The sequence below is a fragment of the Vigna radiata genome, chromosome 2 (assembly GCF_000741045.1).
Source record: "Vigna radiata var. radiata cultivar VC1973A chromosome 2, Vradiata_ver6, whole genome shotgun sequence".
Classification (NCBI taxonomy): Eukaryota; Viridiplantae; Streptophyta; class Magnoliopsida; order Fabales; family Fabaceae; genus Vigna; species Vigna radiata.
Window position 1 is genome coordinate 6,362,695 of NC_028352.1, and position 19,564 is coordinate 6,382,258.

The 19,564-nt window shown below is 32.4% G+C and overlaps 2 protein-coding genes across 2 annotated transcripts; both read right to left on the bottom strand.

Annotated features, from left to right (window-relative positions):
- Positions 1 to 2,506: 2,506 nt before the first annotated feature.
- LOC106754937 (exosome complex component RRP41-like) lies at positions 2,507 to 7,254 on the bottom strand. Its single transcript, XM_014637007.2, has 7 exons — positions 7,064 to 7,254; positions 5,616 to 5,694; positions 5,392 to 5,494; positions 5,181 to 5,301; positions 3,600 to 3,688; positions 2,967 to 3,116; positions 2,507 to 2,830 (listed from the first exon to the last, which is right to left on the bottom strand). The coding sequence occupies exons 1-7, from the start codon at positions 7,194 to 7,196 to the stop codon at positions 2,741 to 2,743; spliced, it is 765 nt and encodes a 254-aa protein (XP_014492493.1). The 5' UTR covers positions 7,197 to 7,254; the 3' UTR covers positions 2,507 to 2,740.
- Positions 7,255 to 9,035: 1,781 nt separating this feature from the next.
- LOC106755559 (senescence-specific cysteine protease SAG39) lies at positions 9,036 to 10,643 on the bottom strand. The gene is made up of 2 exons (XM_014637730.2): positions 10,140 to 10,643; positions 9,036 to 9,837 (listed from the first exon to the last, which is right to left on the bottom strand). Exons 1-2 carry the CDS (start codon positions 10,570 to 10,572, stop codon positions 9,245 to 9,247), a joined length of 1,026 nt encoding a protein of 341 aa, XP_014493216.1. The 5' UTR covers positions 10,573 to 10,643; the 3' UTR covers positions 9,036 to 9,244.
- Between the last annotated feature and the right edge of the window lie 8,921 nt (positions 10,644 to 19,564).

The window sequence follows — 19,564 nt, forward strand, 5'->3', positions numbered from 1 at the left end:
GGATGAAAAAAAAAACTTGTAGCACCAAACAATAATATATTCTTACTTATAAGGTTGTAGTTTTGAAATTATTGAAGTTATTGGAGACTTTAGTTTTTAAAAAATTTAATGATAATCAAAAGGAAAAAAAAATATATAACATAGTTCTCCAATAAAAAATCAGCATCAACATCGCAATTATTTTGTTATTAAACTGGAAAACAAGTGAACGATATGAGAAGAGCAACAAATTTCGGTGTCGCGAATTGTTGTGTGTAGGCAAGGAAAAGTATGGAGATGAGAGAGAAACAAATTGGATAAGTGAACAAAGTAGATTAGGGTTAGGCAGACGAGTGTTTCTGATTTTTTTCAAGTGGGACTAGCGTAGAGATAACAAAAAAAAATGTTTGAGAGAGATGAAAGAGAAAAGGTTAAGAGGAATGAGGAAGGTGAGCAAGGGTTTAGAAGTTTATTTGTTTTTTTTTTTTAGTTTTAAGAATAAAAATTATTAAAATACCCTTAAACTTAAAACTTAGAATCCAGATATATTAGGATATTTGTATGGTTTAAACCATTCAGTTGTCCCTATTTTTGGGTGGTTTTCCCATTTTGATCCCCGTCTTATTAGAATCCCCAATTGAGTTCCTATAAGTGCTTATAAGTGCTAATTTCAATCAATTAAGCCCCTGCCCTTAAATTTAGTTAACGAGGTTAACTTTTTTGCACAGCTGGAAGGATGACGTTTTAATTTCTGTAAACGTGGCCTATTTAGAGTTGAAACGTGACATGAATTAGAGTTGAAATTGATTGAAATTAGCACTTATGGGACTCAATTCATGCCACGTTTCAACTCTAAATAGACCACGTTTATAGAAATTAACAGATCATCCTCCCAGTTATGGAAAAAAGTTAATCTCGTTAACTAAATTTAAGGGCAGAGGCTTAATTGATTGAAATTAACACTTATAGGGACTCAATTGAAGATTCGAATAAGACAAGGATCAAAATGGGAAAACCTTCCGAAAATAGGGACAACTAAATGGTTTAAACCTATTTTTATCTACTAAAACTTACTACACATTACTAAAATGTACCAACTGAAAAACACACATGCAAGTTAGTTAACCCCTGTATATTTATATATAATAAATAAATAAATAAAGGGTTGACAGACCTTGTGTAAGCTTTAAATGAAGAAGTATAATTGAGTGTACCATCCAAATGATATGAAATGAACATGTGCTGAGTGTGTATGGTGTAGAAGCAACCAAGTATTTTCAGAATTAATGAGTTGTTTTTCTTTTCTTTCACAGATGAGGATGAGTTTGTGACACATACTATACATGTTTTTACACATATACTGTCCAACTTAATACATTTTATAAACTGCCAAATACTAAAACATGTTAAGAAATTGAACAAACCATACATCCTCTATCGCTTTAGTCACAATTCATTAACCTTTCAAAGTTTGATTACGAGCATAAATAATATTATATTAATATATTACTTGTTTTTATCACATTCAATAATTTCATATATCATTTAAATATTATATTTTTATATAATTTTCTAAAATATCTGTTAACAAAAACACAAATTTTAAAATAAATTGGGATGTGATCACGTTAACTGACCCAAATCGTTTTGATCCCACCTACTGTCACACCTATTAAAGTAGATTTCAACAAAACATTTTGGTAGAACATCTTATTTAAATTATGAATAAAGTTGACTGATAGAATTATAATAAAATAATTTCATTTACGTTTGACTATCTAGTTTCATTATTAGGTTAGTTCATTTCAATTTCAAAACAAAACTTCTACTTTACTATTTTATAGCCTAAAAAGAATATAGAAAACTCTAATTTTCAAAATCCTATTTATTTCTTAATAAAGTATCTTCTCATTGGGAAAATATAAATATTTTAAAGAATATTTTTTACACTTTAATTTTACATAAAATATTCTAGATTGTAGAAAATTTGAAATAAATTAAAAAACTTATAATTATTAAAAATATATAATTACTTAATATTAACATTTAATTCAATCTTTTATCAAACATTTATACCGTAGTTTTTTCATTTTCAGTTAATTTTACCTAAATCTTATTACATGTACTCAATTATTTTGATTTAACAACTCTGAAGTAAAAATTCCTTGTCTTTCAATATCAGTACACAAAATAGCTTGGTACAATTCAAATGAACTATTTCCCTTGCAAAATACTTTTCCAATCTAGTTCAGTTTTCATGCAATTGATTCAGTTAAAATTAATATTTTTTTTAATACCTTTAATTCTCCTTATCTTCTATTATTGTCTTCACTTTTTAGGCTGTGAAATTTGGTGGTTTGAGACAGAACAGAAGAGCAAAACTGTAATTAAATCCATTCAGAGAATAAAAAAAAATAGGGAAAAAATTACAATACCAGTGGAAATGAATATTTGGATGACATGCATAAGTTTTTTTTTTCTTTTCATTCTTTTTTGAGAGAGGATCATAAAAAATTAGAGGGTCAAGAACTGAGAATTTCCTAATTCAGAGGAAGATTGAATTGACTCGTCAAACAATTTGGCCATCATATAGCTGTTGCTATAACAATAATTTTCACTTTACCTTTGACAAACTCATGAGCACAAAATTTTCAGGATATGCACAGCACCTCTCTCTACTATCTCCAACACAAAATTATCTCTCAATATAAGAAAAAATTAAAAGCACAATCGTGATTTGAATTAATATAGAACTGCCATTCTACTCCCTGGAATCAGAAGCAGCTTCTTTCAAACATGATCTCATAATCTTCGCTAGCTTTGCACAAGCATCCAAGCACAGCTGCATTCCCTGCATGTGGGAATCCAATATGTCACTGAGTGTAACCAATTTGGAAGAATAGATATCAAGACCTCCAGACATAAATTTACGACTGCGAAATAAGCATTTACATAAATATATTACAAAAACTTGAAAATAGGCAAACCTCGTTGATCTTCGGGGAAGACCATTCCCCTGTAACGGTGAGTTGGGTGATTTCATAGCGAGAGGGCATGCATGTAATTGTTAAGCTACCATCTTGGCAGTTTTCCTCCTCCAAAATAGGATCAATCACAAGGTTCTTACTAAAACTTGACTACAATAATTAGCAAAAATAATTATTAGACTCTCAGCAGCAAGATAATCACATCATGAAGGAACAACTTATAGCAGTCCTAATTGGTTAAATGTCATTAACCTTCATAATGATGATCTCATTTTATCATAATGAGTTTTGTGAAGATGAACATGTTCCAGAAAGATTGTACACTCGCTAGCATGCAATTATATGCCATAGATTTGGTATCCACAGAAAGGTAGTTGGAATAAAAAAAAAATGTTTAAAAACATATTTTTAGGCTACAGAAGACAAAAATATTACATGAAAACGTAAATTAATAAAGCACAAAATGTTAGGCAGGTACAATGTCTGACATTGTAAGAGAATATGAAATTATACGATTTTATAATAACAAATTCAAGATAAGGTTTTAAATGGGAGAAAAATATTATCCGCACTACAAAACAAGTACATATTAGTGACAATATGGCTGAGTGCAAATGTGAACAAGATTCATACCACAGAAACCGAGGCAACAAGATCATACATCATTATTCCAGCATCAGCCAGGGCAAGGCTAGCACAGGATATGACAACTGGGAGATCACCTGCAACATGTTCAATAATATTATTACCTACTAGAAACTAAATGATTCTGAGAAAATATTAGAATTATATTGCATCTCTGACTGTTCCAAAGTTTAAATAGGATAATTTATCATTACTTCCTACAATTCTAAAATCCAAAGGCATAATACTATATCTGAAACAAATTCATACAAAATCAGATTACTACAAATGACTATTTCATAAAAACTGCTAAATTACGAAAAAAGCATACGTTCCTTGTGTTTGTCAGTGTTGTCACTATGGCCATAATATAAATGAGGCAACATTATTGCCTTGCAAATAACAGCTGATCCACTACTGCATCGCTGCCACAAGCAAGCAAGGTCTAGATCTGATAAGAGTTGCTGGGTATTTACTCCACAAATACCAAAAACCGAAGTCTTACACATGATAAAGTCTTCTAGGACACCAGACTTTTTCGCTACACTTGAAATCTGCAAGTATTAAAATCATCCAGGGCATGGCTTTTATCCCACTCAAAACCTATAAAAGATTGTGGCTTACATAAATGACATTTGTGTTCTACTTACAAGTCACAACTTCAGTTAACGTAAGGGCCAAGGAATGACTGATAATATAAGGAGGGGGAAGTAGTCACTCCTCTATTCACTCCCTCCTACAATCTCCAGAGACTTCATGTAACTGTTGTATTCCTCTGTTTTTTTTTTTTTTTCATTCTCAATCTTTGCCTGTTTCTTTTTCACTTGGATTGTTTTTCCTTTGTTTTCTTTCCTCTTTCATTATTTTCCTTTGTTTTCTTTCCTCTTTCATTATTTTCCTCTTTCCAATTTTTTCATGTTTTTCTTCCTCTAGTTTATTGTCCATCTTACTCATTCTATCTTATGTATGGGATAGTATGGCCAATTTTTGGCCTTCTGCAATCTGCTATTGACAACATTGTTCTTTGTGCATTTGGAAACCTTTATCAATGAATACTTGAATTATTAATACTTGCTACATGGAATCTCATCATAAGCAACAAAAGCCTCAAACAACAGAAGGTCTAGCTGACATCTCTTGCCACAAAAACTCTAGAAATAGCTAAACTTAAAGAAACCACATTTTTCATTCTCTGACAAGCTTTTCCACTCCCAATAGTGTTAAATAATTCCCACTCAAGCACCTGGTGGTGTGGTCTTGATCACAAATTCTGTCCATGAGATTCAAACCCATGCATTGCAGGTAAGTTCATTCATATACATTGTCAATTGAACCACACCAAGTGGTTAACTAAAACAAATGCGTTAAAGCCAAATACCCCATCACAGTTATAAGAAGAAAACTAGGTTGACACAAAGCAACCATTAAATAACAGCAAGGTAGATGAGAAGACAAATACACATTAGCTTTCTTCAATAATCTTTTTCAGTATACTTATGTCCAGCCAATTTTTGTCTGTAAATTTATGACAATAAAAAAATAGCATTACAAATTAGATTGAAAATAAATATGAAATAGTATAATACTTACTGCCGCTAGATTCTAGCACCAATGCAAAAACATCCACAGTTGTCTTGGGGAAACTTTCCAGTATTATTGCACCTTCCAAAGCTTTATTAAGCATCGCACTGTACTCTTTGTGGTCTGAACCCTAGCTTCGTGAGATTTAACATATTAGAAAGTCACTTCAAATAACCATGAAGATGGAGGAAACAGAAAAAGTTACACAGCCTTTATATACCTGCCCTCGTACTGGAGTTGCAAACGTTGTAAAGCTGACATTGCAATTCAAACGCCCTATATCACTGTACATCATTGCCTTCTTGCTCTCTCTTGGCCCAAATCTATATTAACAATTACAAATAAAATACCCACATTAGGGAGAGCATAACAAACAAAAAAGTCAGAAGAAAAAAAACAACCTCGACAAGCTAACTGACATTTTTAAGACAAAGAGCCACTCACACAGATACAATGACCTTGGTATTTCCAAACTCAGCATATGCAGATCCAGATGCTGCATTCACAGCACCAGTCCTGAAAACTGCAAGTCAAAAAATATCAATGTTCTTATTAAAATACCAGGTCAACTAATCAACATATCAATAAATAGAAATGATTCTTTCTTACTGTTGACTTCAATGATCAGAAGTTATTTAGTCTTCTGCTAGATGATTAGTTATCAGTTTTAATGACAGTTAGAGTTGCTCTACTGCATTTGCATTGATGTACCTCATTGTATAAACAAACTCTATTGATGAATCAAAATGTGTTCATTTACAATACGAAGTTCTTTTAGCGCAGTATCATATTCTACATCCATCGTTATCCCGTTTGCCATATTTTCCATGCACCAAGACCAATAAGTGTACGATGTGAAGGTGCATATTTGGAAAAAAACTAAACCCCACATTGATTAGAAATAGTATTTGATAAGAGCTTATTAAGCAATACCCATCCCTCACCTTAGCCAGCTTAGGGGGTTGAGTTAGGCAATCTATCCAGTCCTAGCAGCACAATCTACATCATGAAGAATCTAAATCTCAATCCCCATCCCTTTTCCAAGAGCCGCAGACATAGCATGAGAAATAGGAGCTCCCCTTTCATAATAATTCCATACTGGATCAAGGTGTTTGGAAAAGAACCACCACTATCAATACCCTGGATCAATTACCACAATCCCGCACACCTGGGGCAGGAGGAGATGGCATTTTCAAGTTTGGATGAATACTACTTTTAGAGCAAACACCCTAAAACTTGTGGAGCATGCTCTCTGTTGAAATCAGATGAGAGGTTGAAGATCTTGAGAGGACCAAAAGGTCCCATCGGGGGGACACGAGGTTCAAGGTGGCAATTATCCAGAAAATGTCCTAAAAAATTAGCTGGTACCACAGGACAACTACTACCAAATACATCTGTTCTTAGTAGAAATGAACGCTGATTAACAAACTCATTAGGTATAGACACTTTATTTCCAACACAAAACCCAAGGTAATCTTTGCATGTGCAAGTGACTGCATGAATACATAATCTTACTCTAGATTCAACAAATGAAGGATGCATGCAAGAACATTCTTGGTTCTCTACATTTCACCTCACCTAATGAAATCATTAGGTTGTGGAGCATGGATTATCAATTTAAAAAGAACTAGGTAAAAAAAAAAAATATTGTGTTCACGGTTCTCCAAAAGGCGTCATTTTAATCCCTAATCAGCATTTATTCAAACAGTTCGGCGTCAGAAATCACTATAAACACAACATGAATGATTAATAGTTGGCAGAAGAAAACAAAAAGTGACATCCATTTGATAGCAAAATACATAATGATAGATAATGGAGAAGCATATAGAGATTGTCATTGCATGGAGACAAAAGAGACCGCATGGTTGTATTTGAAAGCAAGTGGAACTTACATGCAGGTCTGCACTGGTGGAAACCTCGGCCATCGGGCCGAACCCAATCTTCCTTGAAAAGCGGTGGTTTCTTTTTATCGGCTGTCAGAGATGGTGAGTATGTCGCCGGAGTAGCTCCACCTTTGCCGGCCATTTTCCACCACGGCAAACACTATACAACCTTTCTTTACCTCTTGTTACTCTCATTTCTTGATGCTGTTTATATAGGGTACATGGAAGACTTCCGTCAAGAATCACATTAAAGAACTGTTGTTTCATGGACTGGGCCTCTCACTTTCAAGCCCATCAATTTGAAGAAAGCCCTTTGCTTTCTCATCCCATAATTACTTCTTGTTCCTTCCATTATGTAAAACTATAAAAATGATTTTTTAAATTATATTCTTTACATAAGTGAAAATACACGTGTATATTTAGAAAATCATTATTATAATCTATATTATAATATTAAAGATAATTTTATTTTTTGGTACATACTTTATTTTCAATAATAATAATAATAACAATTTTATCACTTTTTATTATTATAAAAAAAACACACATGTGCATGTGCTTTTCTTAATTATACATAAATTATTTTCAATTTTTATGAACAATTTAATTAGATAACAGAACCTACAAATTTAGTCCATGAATATAAAAATAAAAATGATAAAAGAGGATACATGAAAAAAACAGATATAAAATCGAATCTTCATTATTAATTGTTATTGATTAAAAAAATTCTCAATTAATATTAAAAATATTTCAAAATAAAAATAATTTATTATATGGAGTAGTAATTTTGGAAAGAACTGTTATATAAACAATCTCAACAATTTAGACAAGTTATTTTTTGTTATTACATAATGGAAAGATGTGAGAAAGTTGAAAAAAAAAACAATTGATCTACCACAAACATATTTGGTTAGAAACAAATCAAATGTCAACATCCACAATAAACTAACTCTCATCAGTGCTAAGCTCATATTTCAAGGAACTCTAATTTTATAAATGTTAAATTAAAGCAAAGTTCATGAAGAACTTAAAAAATAATAGAGAGCAATAGAAAAAAGAAAGAAATAATGCAAAAATTTATACCATTATATAAAAGGTTTCTTTTGGTGTATATATATTTTCCTTTAAATTAAAATAATTTTACATATTTTTTTAAATTTAAATATTTTTTATTTGATTATTTTTAACCACTATTTAAAATTAAAATAGCTATCTATAATAAAAGAATTATTTCAAAATAAATAAACATTGCCATAAAACTTATTTATTTTATTTTTATAGTTATAATAAAAATTTTATTATTTTTATTATAAGAAAAATAATACATCTATATCATTATACAAAGATGATGGTTTCCTTTTGGTATACATATCTTTTTTTCTGTCTTTTAAATAAAAGCTTTTTAAATTAAAAGGATTACATTAACAATTTTATATTTTACATGATTTTATTAAAATTTAAATACATACATACACATATATATATATATATATATATATATATATATATATATATATATATATATATATATATATATATATATATAATTTGGTCATACTTTTGAACTTTACCACTTTTTAAAACTAAAATAATTACTTATAACAAAAAATTACTTACAAAATAAATAAAAAAATTATAATAAAATTATAAAAATTGTTTATTTTTTATTTTTATAATAAAAAATTATTATTTTTATTATAAAAAATAACTACATGTGTTTTTAACTAGAATGAGATAAAAATATATAATAAAAGTTATTATTGTTTATTTGAAGAAATTTTTTACAAAAGAATTTATTAAAAATTCCTTACTCTAATGTGTTTTCATAAAAATAAATGTAGGGTTTAATATTAAATTTTCAATGATGTTAGGAAGTTTTACAAAGATAAAACATAATTAATTTACTTTTATATAAAGAGATATAAACAAGTATAACATTGATATACATTTTTCTTTACAATTGGGATTTCATAATCTATCACTTCTTATTATTTACAAAGTTTGAATAAATCACTCTCTAATTTCTTCAGAACTATAAATATGATTTGTACATTAGATATTGTAATTTCTTCAGACCTATAAATATGATTTGTACATTGGATATTGTAATTTTTTCAGACACACTTATGATTTGTACAATAGATACAGATTGTGAAATATATAACAGTAAGAAAGTTTGGTAGACAATTATGTAGTTGGGTAGGAAGCCAGCATTGCTATGCCACACAAGCCTTCTTTAGAAGCAACATCTCTTTGCATTCTAATGTATCCTTTTTCTCCCCACTTCACTCCCCATGAATTCTTCACCAACCAATACTTACTTCCATCATCACTCACTCCATACCCCACAGCAGTCACACCATGATCCAAGTTAGTGTCACATGATCCATTGAACACACCACTTGAATAAAACTGAAACTCATATCCACTCGCATCAATTGCTACTGAAACTGGTTGATTAGCAACAGCTTTCAGCAACGCACTCTCACTATTCGCAGGCACATCCTCGTACCCCTTTATGCTAGCTGCATGGCTGCTTTCTGCTTTTGCATCACAGATTCCATCGATTCCTTCATAAGGGTACGCAGCTTCTGTTGTAAGTCCTTTGTTTTGCAGGATAAATTTGAAGGCATCGTCCATTAAACCTCCTTCACAACCTTCATCCTCACCCTTTGTGTCACAATCAATAAGCTCTTGTTCCGATAAAGATATCAGTTTGCCAGTGGTCAGCTTAGTGATTCCTTCTGTTGCTGCAACAGCAGAAAATGCCCAACAAGATCCTAAACACAAAAATACAAGGAAAAGTTACACACAAAAATGTTTTGTCTAGATAAATATATCAACTTGTATTCATTTAAGTTGTTGAAGAGTGTTAAAGAATGGTTTTTAAATCTAAATAAACTTGGTTTATAAATTGATATGATGTAAATTTGCTTTGTAGTTGATGTGAAACTTTAAACCACTCTTTCCCGACATGAATATATATAATATGAGATTATACATTAATAGTAGTCTAATAACAATCTAAAATTTTGTTAAAATAGACTCTAATCTATAGTTTTGATACTATATATGTACATACCACATTGTCCTTGGTTCTTAATGGGTGTAACAGCTCCTTTCTGTCTCCAATCCAATGAAGTTGGCACTGCTGTGACATGTTCATACTTAAAAGAGGGTGTTCTTGTTATGGTAGAACACATATGACCCTTGAATCTATTTCTGGCTTTGAATTCCTCATTTGTGAGATCAGCAAACTGGTTTATGCCAAGCTTGTAAGGCTTGTTTCCAGCATTGTTAAATGCCTCAATGCGTTGCACGTTTTCCTTGAATACTTGGTATTTCTGCTCTTTCTCGTAAGAGTCCAAGTAGAGTTTTCCATGTGTAATCATCCACTGCTCGTGCATTTCACGCATCGAGGCATCTTGGAGAGTGCGAGCATTGGCCTCCAAAACACAAAATGAAAAAGCAAAAAGCAAAACCAAAGTGCTATGGAACAGTGTTTTGAAGGCCATGGCAATGAGTGATTAAGGAAAACTTCACTGCTTTGGTGAAATGTGAGAAACTTAAGTTGTTGGTTCCTCATATCAGTTCAGACATTCATATTTATACATATTTTTGGAAACTGATATGTGTTGTTTACATGACATGCAATTTAACATGAATCATTGATATTAAAGTTTCAACTTCATACGTAATTATATATCAGAATCAATAATTGTTCAAGAAAGGAAAATATTTTGGAAGTGTATATTCGTACAAATTGCTGAGACGTATTTGGGTGGAATTCTAACAGAAGTCATGTCAAGAGCTATTTAAATAAATCCATTGTATATTATTTATGATATATAAAGGATCATATTCGAGCTGAAATATCATTTAAGCCTAATTTTATTATTTCAGTCGTGATCACAAATTAATAACATTAAATTAAAACTTGCTATACCATTTTGAGTAACTTTTAAAAGTGTCATCCATACTGCACTAAAACTTTGATACTATTATTAATATTCAAAATTTAATAACAAAGGGTACAGTAATATTTTGTTGAGATTGTTGTCTATAAATAATCTACCCAAATTTAAAGAATGTGGTCAAAGAAAAAAAATATCACTGCAAGATCTATTTTAGCTTATAAGGGTTTTTACCATTCTAGTATAATTTCATTATGAAATTACATTAATAGTGTAAGTCTTTTTTTTTTTTTTTTATTGAGAATCCTTTGATTCTCGTCACTATCGTATTAGGACAGTGTAGTTTTTTCTGTTTTTAGTTTGTTATTTCAGTTTTTCCGTTCTCCCCCTTCGAAACTCTATATATTAGAGTTCCTTCCCTTTTTCCNTTCAGAACATTGTATTCTTTTGATGATTGTATGAAAACACTCAATATAATAAAAGCATTTGTTTTTCTTACCGATCTCTTCGCGATCTACATTTTCTTCTTCTTCGTCGACAGGAACTGCCGCCGCACCGGAGCTGCGCCGGCCACCATCGCCTCCTTCTCTCTCTACGATAAGAGGAGAGCTCTCGCATCTTTCTCTCTCTTACCGACACTCAGACACACTCTTCTGCCACGTACACTCTCCTCATCTCAGAAATATCACCTAGACGGGCCAAGATGGAATGGGCCATTAGTGCACAGTGTAGAAGCCCAAACTAATATGGTATCAGAGTAGGTCTAGTACCTGCTCTGCTTCCGTTGCCATCGCTGCTGATTCTTGACGCTTCTTGGGCTACGTTCTTGGCTTTCTTTCTGCAACCATGGATCAAACCGACCAATCCACAAATCCCGCTAGCCCTTTCTATCTGCACCCTGGAGAAAACCCAGGTTTGACACTCGTAACCCAGATTCTTAACGAAAGTAACTACTCTTCTTGGAGCAGGACCATGAAGAGGGCTCTGCTTTCCAAAAATAAAATCAAATTCATTGGCGGGTCCATAAAGAGACCCCAGAAAACAGATGCTACCTATGATGCCTGGGAGAGATGCAACGTTATGATACTGTCCTGGATCACAAAAACCTTATCACCACACATTGCTGAGAGTGTTATCTACGTGGAAGAAGCAAAAGATTTATGGGACGAGCTTAAGGAGAGGTTCTCCAAAGGAGATTACTTCAAGATCTCATACTTATTACAGGATATACACTCAATTAAGCAAGGAGAACGTGGAGTTAGTCAATTTTTTACTGATTTGAAGATACTGTGGGAAGAACTAGAGTCGTTAAGACCCATTCCTACCTGCACTTGTGAGATTCCTTGCAATTGTGATTTGTCCAAGGTTTCGTTGAAATATAGAGAAGTTGAGCATGTAATTTGCTTTTTGAAAGGTTTAAATGATTCTTATAACACTGTCAGGACACAAATCCTTCTAATGGATCCTTTACCTAATGTTAACCGTGTTTTCTCCCTCATTATGCAACAAGAAAGACAGGAAAAGCAAAATCCTACAGAAACCAGAGTTCTGGCAAATGTTGCTGACAAAAACAATCAATGGAGGACTGATCAGAATTGGAGGAATCATGGAAGAGGTACAGGAACTCGTGGTCAAGGCAGAGGAAGAGGAAGAAACCAAAATTATGGAAAGCAGTGTTCTTATTGCAACAAGATGAATCACACAGTTGATGAGTGCTATTCTAAGCACGGATTTCCTCCTTGGTATAAGAAAGAAGATAAAAGGAATGACTAGAATTCTGTTAATGTTTGTCAAAATAATGCAGAATCTGAAGGCATCTTGAAGGCACAACAACAACAAATTAACAACAACTGTAATGCTAATCCCTTTACACCAGAACAGATGCAGAAACTCCTAAGAATAATAGACAAGGTTGAAGAACCATCTCCTCACAAGATCAATCAAGTACAGAGGAAAGAAACTGAGAATAAACCAGGTAATCATTCCTGGATTATTGATACTGGTGCAACAGACCACGTTACACATGACAAAACCAATTTCATTGCCTTTTACAAAATCAAACCTATTTTAGTCAATTTACCAAATAAAACCACCATTACTGCTGAACATGCTGGCACTGTACAATTTAATGAAAATTTTATCATCTTCAACGTTCTTTATATACCTAGTTTTTGTTTTAACCTTGTTTTTGTCCAAAGTCTTATCAAAGACTTGGATTGCAATCTAACTTTTTCTGCTGAGAATTGTCAGATAAGGCAGAATTGTTCATTGAAGATGATTGGATGTGCTAAACCTTGGAATGAACTCTATTATCTACAAGACTTTCCCAAATTTGGTCAAAGAAATGTTTCAAAGGCTGTTTACTCGTTTAAAAAGATTGATGTTAACCTATGGCATCATAGATTAGGTCATCCTGGTTCTAATGTTGTAAAACACATATGTGAAATGTTTCCTTATGTCAAAATCAATACTGATGTTGTATGTGATACTTGTCATTTTGCTAAACAACATAGGTTACCTTTCACTAAAAGCTTCTCTGTTACCACTGAATGTTTTGAGATTATACATTGTGATATTTGGGGTCCTCTGAATACTGTTTCTGTTCATGGACATAGATATTTTCTTAGCATAGTTGATGACTACACCAGACACACATGGATTTTCCTAATGAATAACAAAGGGGAAACCAGAAACCTATTACAGAATTTTATCATTAAAGTCAGAAACCAATTTAATAAAATGGTAAAAATTGTCAGGTCTGACAATGGACCAGAGTTTAATTGTGTGAGTTTTTATGATATGCATGGAATCATTCATCAAAAAAGTTGTGTTGAGACACCTGAACAAAATTCTGTGGTTGAAAGAAAACATCAACATATACTCAATGTGGCACGAAGTCTCCTTTTTCATTCTAATATACCTAAGGTTTATTGGTCATATGCTATAGGACATGCTGTCTATTTGATAAACAGATTGCCTTCCCCTGTTCTTGGCAACAATCTCCTTATGATATGCTTTACAATCTTCCTCCTACTTACTTAGCACTCGTACAAAAATCATATTTTATGACGTACAAAAACGAACTATGACGTACATAGTTTTGTACGTTATAATAGGTCTACATATTTTATGATGTAGCAAAAATTTACGTTATCTGAACATATTATGACACTGTTCCTAAAATCAGTCTATTTTTTTTTATATAAATATTGGAGAAAATTGTTTCGAATTGATATTGAATAAAATTATCTATATTCACATTCATTAATATACTTGTTTGATTTCTTTGACATTTACAACCAATTTTCTAATGATTAGATTTTATTTTATTTTTTCTCTCAGAAAGTATCAGATTATTAGTTTCAGTCATGCAGAAAAAATATACACGAGCAAACGATAATTATAGCAGATAAGAAAAATCATCTTCTCTTTGTAAAACAGTAGTAACACTTGATGAATATTTCTAATTATAAAGTAGACCACAACGATGACAAAGTTGTCAAACTAGAACTACATGTATTTTCTAAGAATAGAATTCAACACATATGGCTTTTTTTTATATATATTTTTTCGATTCTCTAACTTAGTGGTTTCTTTTAGCTATTAATATGATTGTTTGATTTCCCTTAATAACAGGTTAAAAAATTAAAATGGAAGTTTACGACCAATTTCCTAATGACTCAGAATATTATTTTCTACAAAATATATAAGATTAGTTGTAAAACAAACTATAATGAGGAGATAAAAAAAACCATTCTCTCGTTTTAAAAAATGTGAAAGAAGGAATTTTTCTCATGCTCGTAGTAGAGTGACTCTTTATTAATATATATTTCTTGGAAAAAATAATTAACATACAAAAATCAATAACTAAATGCAAGTTAAAAAATATAGAAGAAAACAAATGGATTATATGTATACAATTGCCACTTGTGTAAAGATAAGGCTGAATTATCAATACCCTCTAATCAGTAATTTTGATTTATTTTCTATCATTTTAGTCTTTACAATTTAGAAAATATGTAAGAGATAATAAGCCACAATAGAGTGGCAGAGTGCTTACTGCAGTTTCTTCGGTTCTTGATTGGGGTAACAGCCCCTTCCTCCCTCCAATCAACATAATCTGGGAGGTTGTCTTTGACATGTGGATTGGGCGGGGTCCTTCCCCTCCGGTTCTCGGTGCGCCCCATGGACATGTTGATTGGAGGGAGGAAGGAGCTGTTACCCCAATCAAGAACCAAAGAAACTGCAGTAAGCACTCTGCCACTCTATTGTGGCTTATTATCTCTTACTCTTTTCTTTATCCTTTTTCTTTTCAATTGGAAGAAAAAAAATTTAAATTCGTAACCTGCTTTTCTTAAAGATAAAGAAAGAGTAATCTGTTTTATTCGTGAGTGAATTATACCAACTTCATTCTAGATCATTTATAAATTATTTCTTACCTGTATTAAAGTTTTAAGAGAAAAACAACCTTGCTTTTAAGAAATTATTTAATATCCTAACTTTATAAAACCTAATTTGATTTTAATTAATATCCAACTTCCATTCGTACAAAAATCATATTTTATAACGTACAAAAACGAACTATGATGTACATAGTTTTGTACGTTATAATAGGTCTACATATTTTATGACGTAGCAAAAATTTACGTTATCTAAACATATTATGACACTGTTTCTAAAATCAATTCATTTTTTTTATATGAATATTGGAGAAAATTGTTTCGAATTGATATTGAGTAAAATTATCTATGTTCACATTCATTATTAGAGTTATTTCTTTTAGAAACAGTGTCATAATATGTTCAGATAACGTAAATTTTTGCTACGTCATAAAATATGTAGACCTATTATAACGTACAAAACTATGTACGTCATAGTTCGTTTTTGTACGTCATAAAATATGATTTTTGTACTAGTGTAGATTTGAAAATTTTTGAATGCTTATGTTTTGCCTCTACACTTGAAAACAATAGAAACAAATTTGATCCGAGAGCTAGAAAAGGGGTTTTTCTAGGATATAAACATGGTGTCAAAGGCTATATTGTCTTAGACATAAACACCAAAGAGCTTTTTATAAGCAGAAATGTGATATTTCATGAAGAAATTTTTCCCTATAATAACTTACAAGACAGCCAGCAAAACACAGAAAATGAGAAAAATAAAGATGAGTCTTTCATTGATTTCTCAAAGGATTATTATCCCACTAATGAAGACAGGCATGATGAATTAGAAGACTTTGATCAAGAAGAAGAGATGCAGATTATTGCTGACAATGATTACAATGTAGAAAATCACAGACAGAGAAGATCTGAAAGGACCAGAAAGACCCTTGCATATCTGGAAGACTATGTTCATCAGGTGAACCAATCCTTGACTATGAAAAATAAACTTAAAACTCCTTATCCTATTTCTAAATTGTTATGCTGTGATAACTTGTCAGAAAAGCACTCAAAGTATATCATGGCTGTCACTGGAAACAAGGAACCTCAGACTTACAATGAAGCTATAAATAAAAAAGAGTTGGTTGAAGCCATGCAAAAAGAAATTAAGGCATTACAGGACAATAATACTTGGTATCTCACACAGCTACCTCCTGGAAAAATCCCTATGGGATGCAAGTGGGTATATAAAACCAAGTTTAGAGCTGATGGGAGCATTGAGAGGCATAAAGCCCGTTTAGTTGCAAAGGGATACACCCAGCAGGAAGGGATTGACTATCTTAATACTTTTTCACCAGTAGCAAAACTTACTACTGTTAGACTCCTGATAGCCATTGCAGCCTCTAATAATTGGTTTTTAAACCAATTAGATGTTGACAATGCGTTTCTTCATGGTGATCTTAATGAAGAGGTGTACATGCAACCACCTCCAGGAATGGACACTCACAAAAAGGGACAGGTTTGCAAACTAACTAAATCTCTATATGGCTTGAAACAAGCAAGCAGACAATGGTTTGAAAAGTTGTCTTCTTACCTAATTTCTGTTAACTACAAACAATCAAAATTTGATCACTCATTATTTACTAAAAGAACAGATACTTGCTTTACTGCCTTGCTTGTCTATGTGGACGACATTGTTTTGGCAGGAAATTCAATGGAGGAAATCACATACATCAAAGAGCTCTTACATAATAAATTTCGCATAAAGGACCTTGGAGAACTCAAGTACTTTCTTGGACTGGAAGTTGCTAGATCTAAGAAAGGAATTCACCTATGTCAAAGGAAGTATGCCTTAGACATACTTGAAGAAACAGGAATGGAGGGGTGCAAACCTTCTACTACACCCTTCCTTAGAGACACAAGTCCTCTGTACAAATCAGATAGTCACCTTAATGATCCTGGACCTTACAGACGTTTAATAGGGAAGTTACTCTACATTACCAATACCAGACCTGATCTATGCTATACAATCAACTTACTTAGTCAATTTATGCAGGCACCTACAGAACACCATTATCGGGCAGTTCAACATGTGCTTAGATATATCAAATCCACACCCAATGAAGGTCTTTATTTTTCTGCTGACTCTCCTATGCACTTAAAAGGTTTTAGTGACTCCGATTGGGCCACTTGCCCAAATACTAGAAGATCAACCACGGGTTTTTGCATCTTTCTTGGGAATTCACTTGTTTCCTGGAAATCTAAGAAGCAGAAGACTGTTTCCAGATCCTCCACCGAAGCTGAGTATAGAGCCCTTGCTGCCACTGTATGTGAAATACAGTGGCTCCACTATCTATTACAAGATCTTCAAATTGAAGAATCCAGAATTCCTGCCCTATATTGCGACAACAAGTCTGCTCGCCACATCGCTCATAATCAGAGCTTTCACGAACGCACAAAGCATATTGAGCTTGACTGCCACGTTGTTCGTGAAAAACTCCAAGACGGTCTTCTGCACCTTCTCCCAGTACGCTCTGACGAACAATTGGCCGATGTTTTTACGAAGTTCCCTCATTGTGTTAACTTTCAGAAAATTATTCCCAAGCTTGGACTGGTTGGTATACACCGTCTAGCTTGAGGGGAGGGTATTGAGAATCCTTCGATTCTCGTCACTGTCGTATTAGGACAGTGTAGTTTTTTCTGTTTTTAGTTTGTTATTTCAGTTTTCCCGTTCTCCCCCTTCGGAACTCTATATATTAGAGTTCCTTCCCTTTTTCCTTTCAGAACATTGTATTCTTTTGATGATTGTATGAAAACACTCAATATAATAAAAGCATTTGTTTTTCTTACCGATCTCTTCGCGATCTACATTTTCTTCTTCTTCGTCGACGGGAACTGCCGTCGCACCGGAGCTGCGCCGGCCACCATCGCCTCCTTCTCTCTCTACGATCAGAGGAGAGCTATCGCATCTTTCTCTCTCTTACCAACACTCAGATGCACTCTTCTGCCACGTACACTCTCCTCATCTCAGAAATATCACATAGACGGGCCAAGATGGAATGGGCCATTAGTGCACAGTGCAGAAGCCCAAACTAATATTTTTTAAAAGAAAATGAGTTTAAACAAATCATGCCAATACACCATTTTAAAATAAAAAATTTGTGTCATTAAAAACAACCTCATTGTAAATAAATTAAAGTCTAAGTGTCATGAAAATTTCTATAAAAATGTTTAAATTGTCATATATTAAGATAATTTCGTTTCATAACTTCAATTATTTAATAAAATGAACTGAAGTCATGTGACTTTAGTTGGGTGATAATTTCAGTTATGTAACAATTTCAGTTTATTTTAGTATAGAAGTGTGAAGTCGTCATATACTACAGTAATTTATTTTATTATAATTGTCACATCATTACATGTTTTCAATTTATTTTATTACAGAATTAAAGTCAATATAGCATGATACGATTTTATTTTATTTCATTAAACATAACATGATTTTAATTCATCTGTAATGAAATTGTTTCAACTTAAGTCGTGTTTGACATGATTTTTTGTAAACTTAAAATTCTTTTAAAACTTGACTTTAATTTATCTGTAATGAAATTGTTTCAACTTAACTCGTGTTTCACATAGTTTTTGTAAACTTAAAATTCTTTTAAAACTTTTGTAATTTTATAATGAAATTAATACATACATACTATATGGGAGGAGGCTGACCGGTCGGACTAAGGGGCGAAAGGTGGTAGGAGATTGGTCAAAACTGAGGAGTCTGGTTGTAAAAAAGGCAGCGTTAAAAGACAATTAATGACATTAGAAAGAGTGTAAATAATTTTAATGAACGAATATTATATAAGAAGAAATAGAAGATGCGGTCTTTATGAGCAATTAATATTAATCGTTGGGCTTGATGCTTATAAATACAATCTTAATGACCAGGTAAAGGACATTTTTTCTAATCATATACACTTTAACCTTCTTGTGACCTAGCTGCCTTGAGCATCGGAATATTTCCCTACAACTCACAACCGTTCGACGTTAAGAAGGAAGTTTTCAGTAGGCGTTGGAAGATCAGCGGATTGAAGAGAAATTTGGAGTGTCTTCAGTCTCGGATCCCATAACCGAAACATATGCATACATACATACATAGATACATACATATATATATATATACATACATACATATATATATATATATATATATATATATA

Bases quoted from the DNA above. Each gene is read 5' to 3' on its own strand.
- LOC106754937 (XM_014637007.2), bottom strand. From the start codon at position 7,196: ATGGCCGGCAAAGGTGGAGCTACTCCGGCGACATACTCACCATCTCTG. The intron at 3,689-5,180 runs GTAAGTATTATA...AACATGTTGCAG, and splicing joins GGTGCTAGAATCTAGCGGCA to GTGATCTCCCAGTTGTCATA. The intron at 2,831-2,966 runs GTTTGCCTATTT...TCCCACATGCAG, and splicing joins CTTCCCCGAAGATCAACGAG to GGAATGCAGCTGTGCTTGGA.
- LOC106755559 (XM_014637730.2), bottom strand. From the start codon at position 10,572: ATGGCCTTCAAAACACTGTTCCATAGCACTTTGGTTTTGCTTTTTGCT. The intron at 9,838-10,139 runs GTATGTACATAT...TTTTGTGTTTAG, and splicing joins TAAGAACCAAGGACAATGTG to GATCTTGTTGGGCATTTTCT.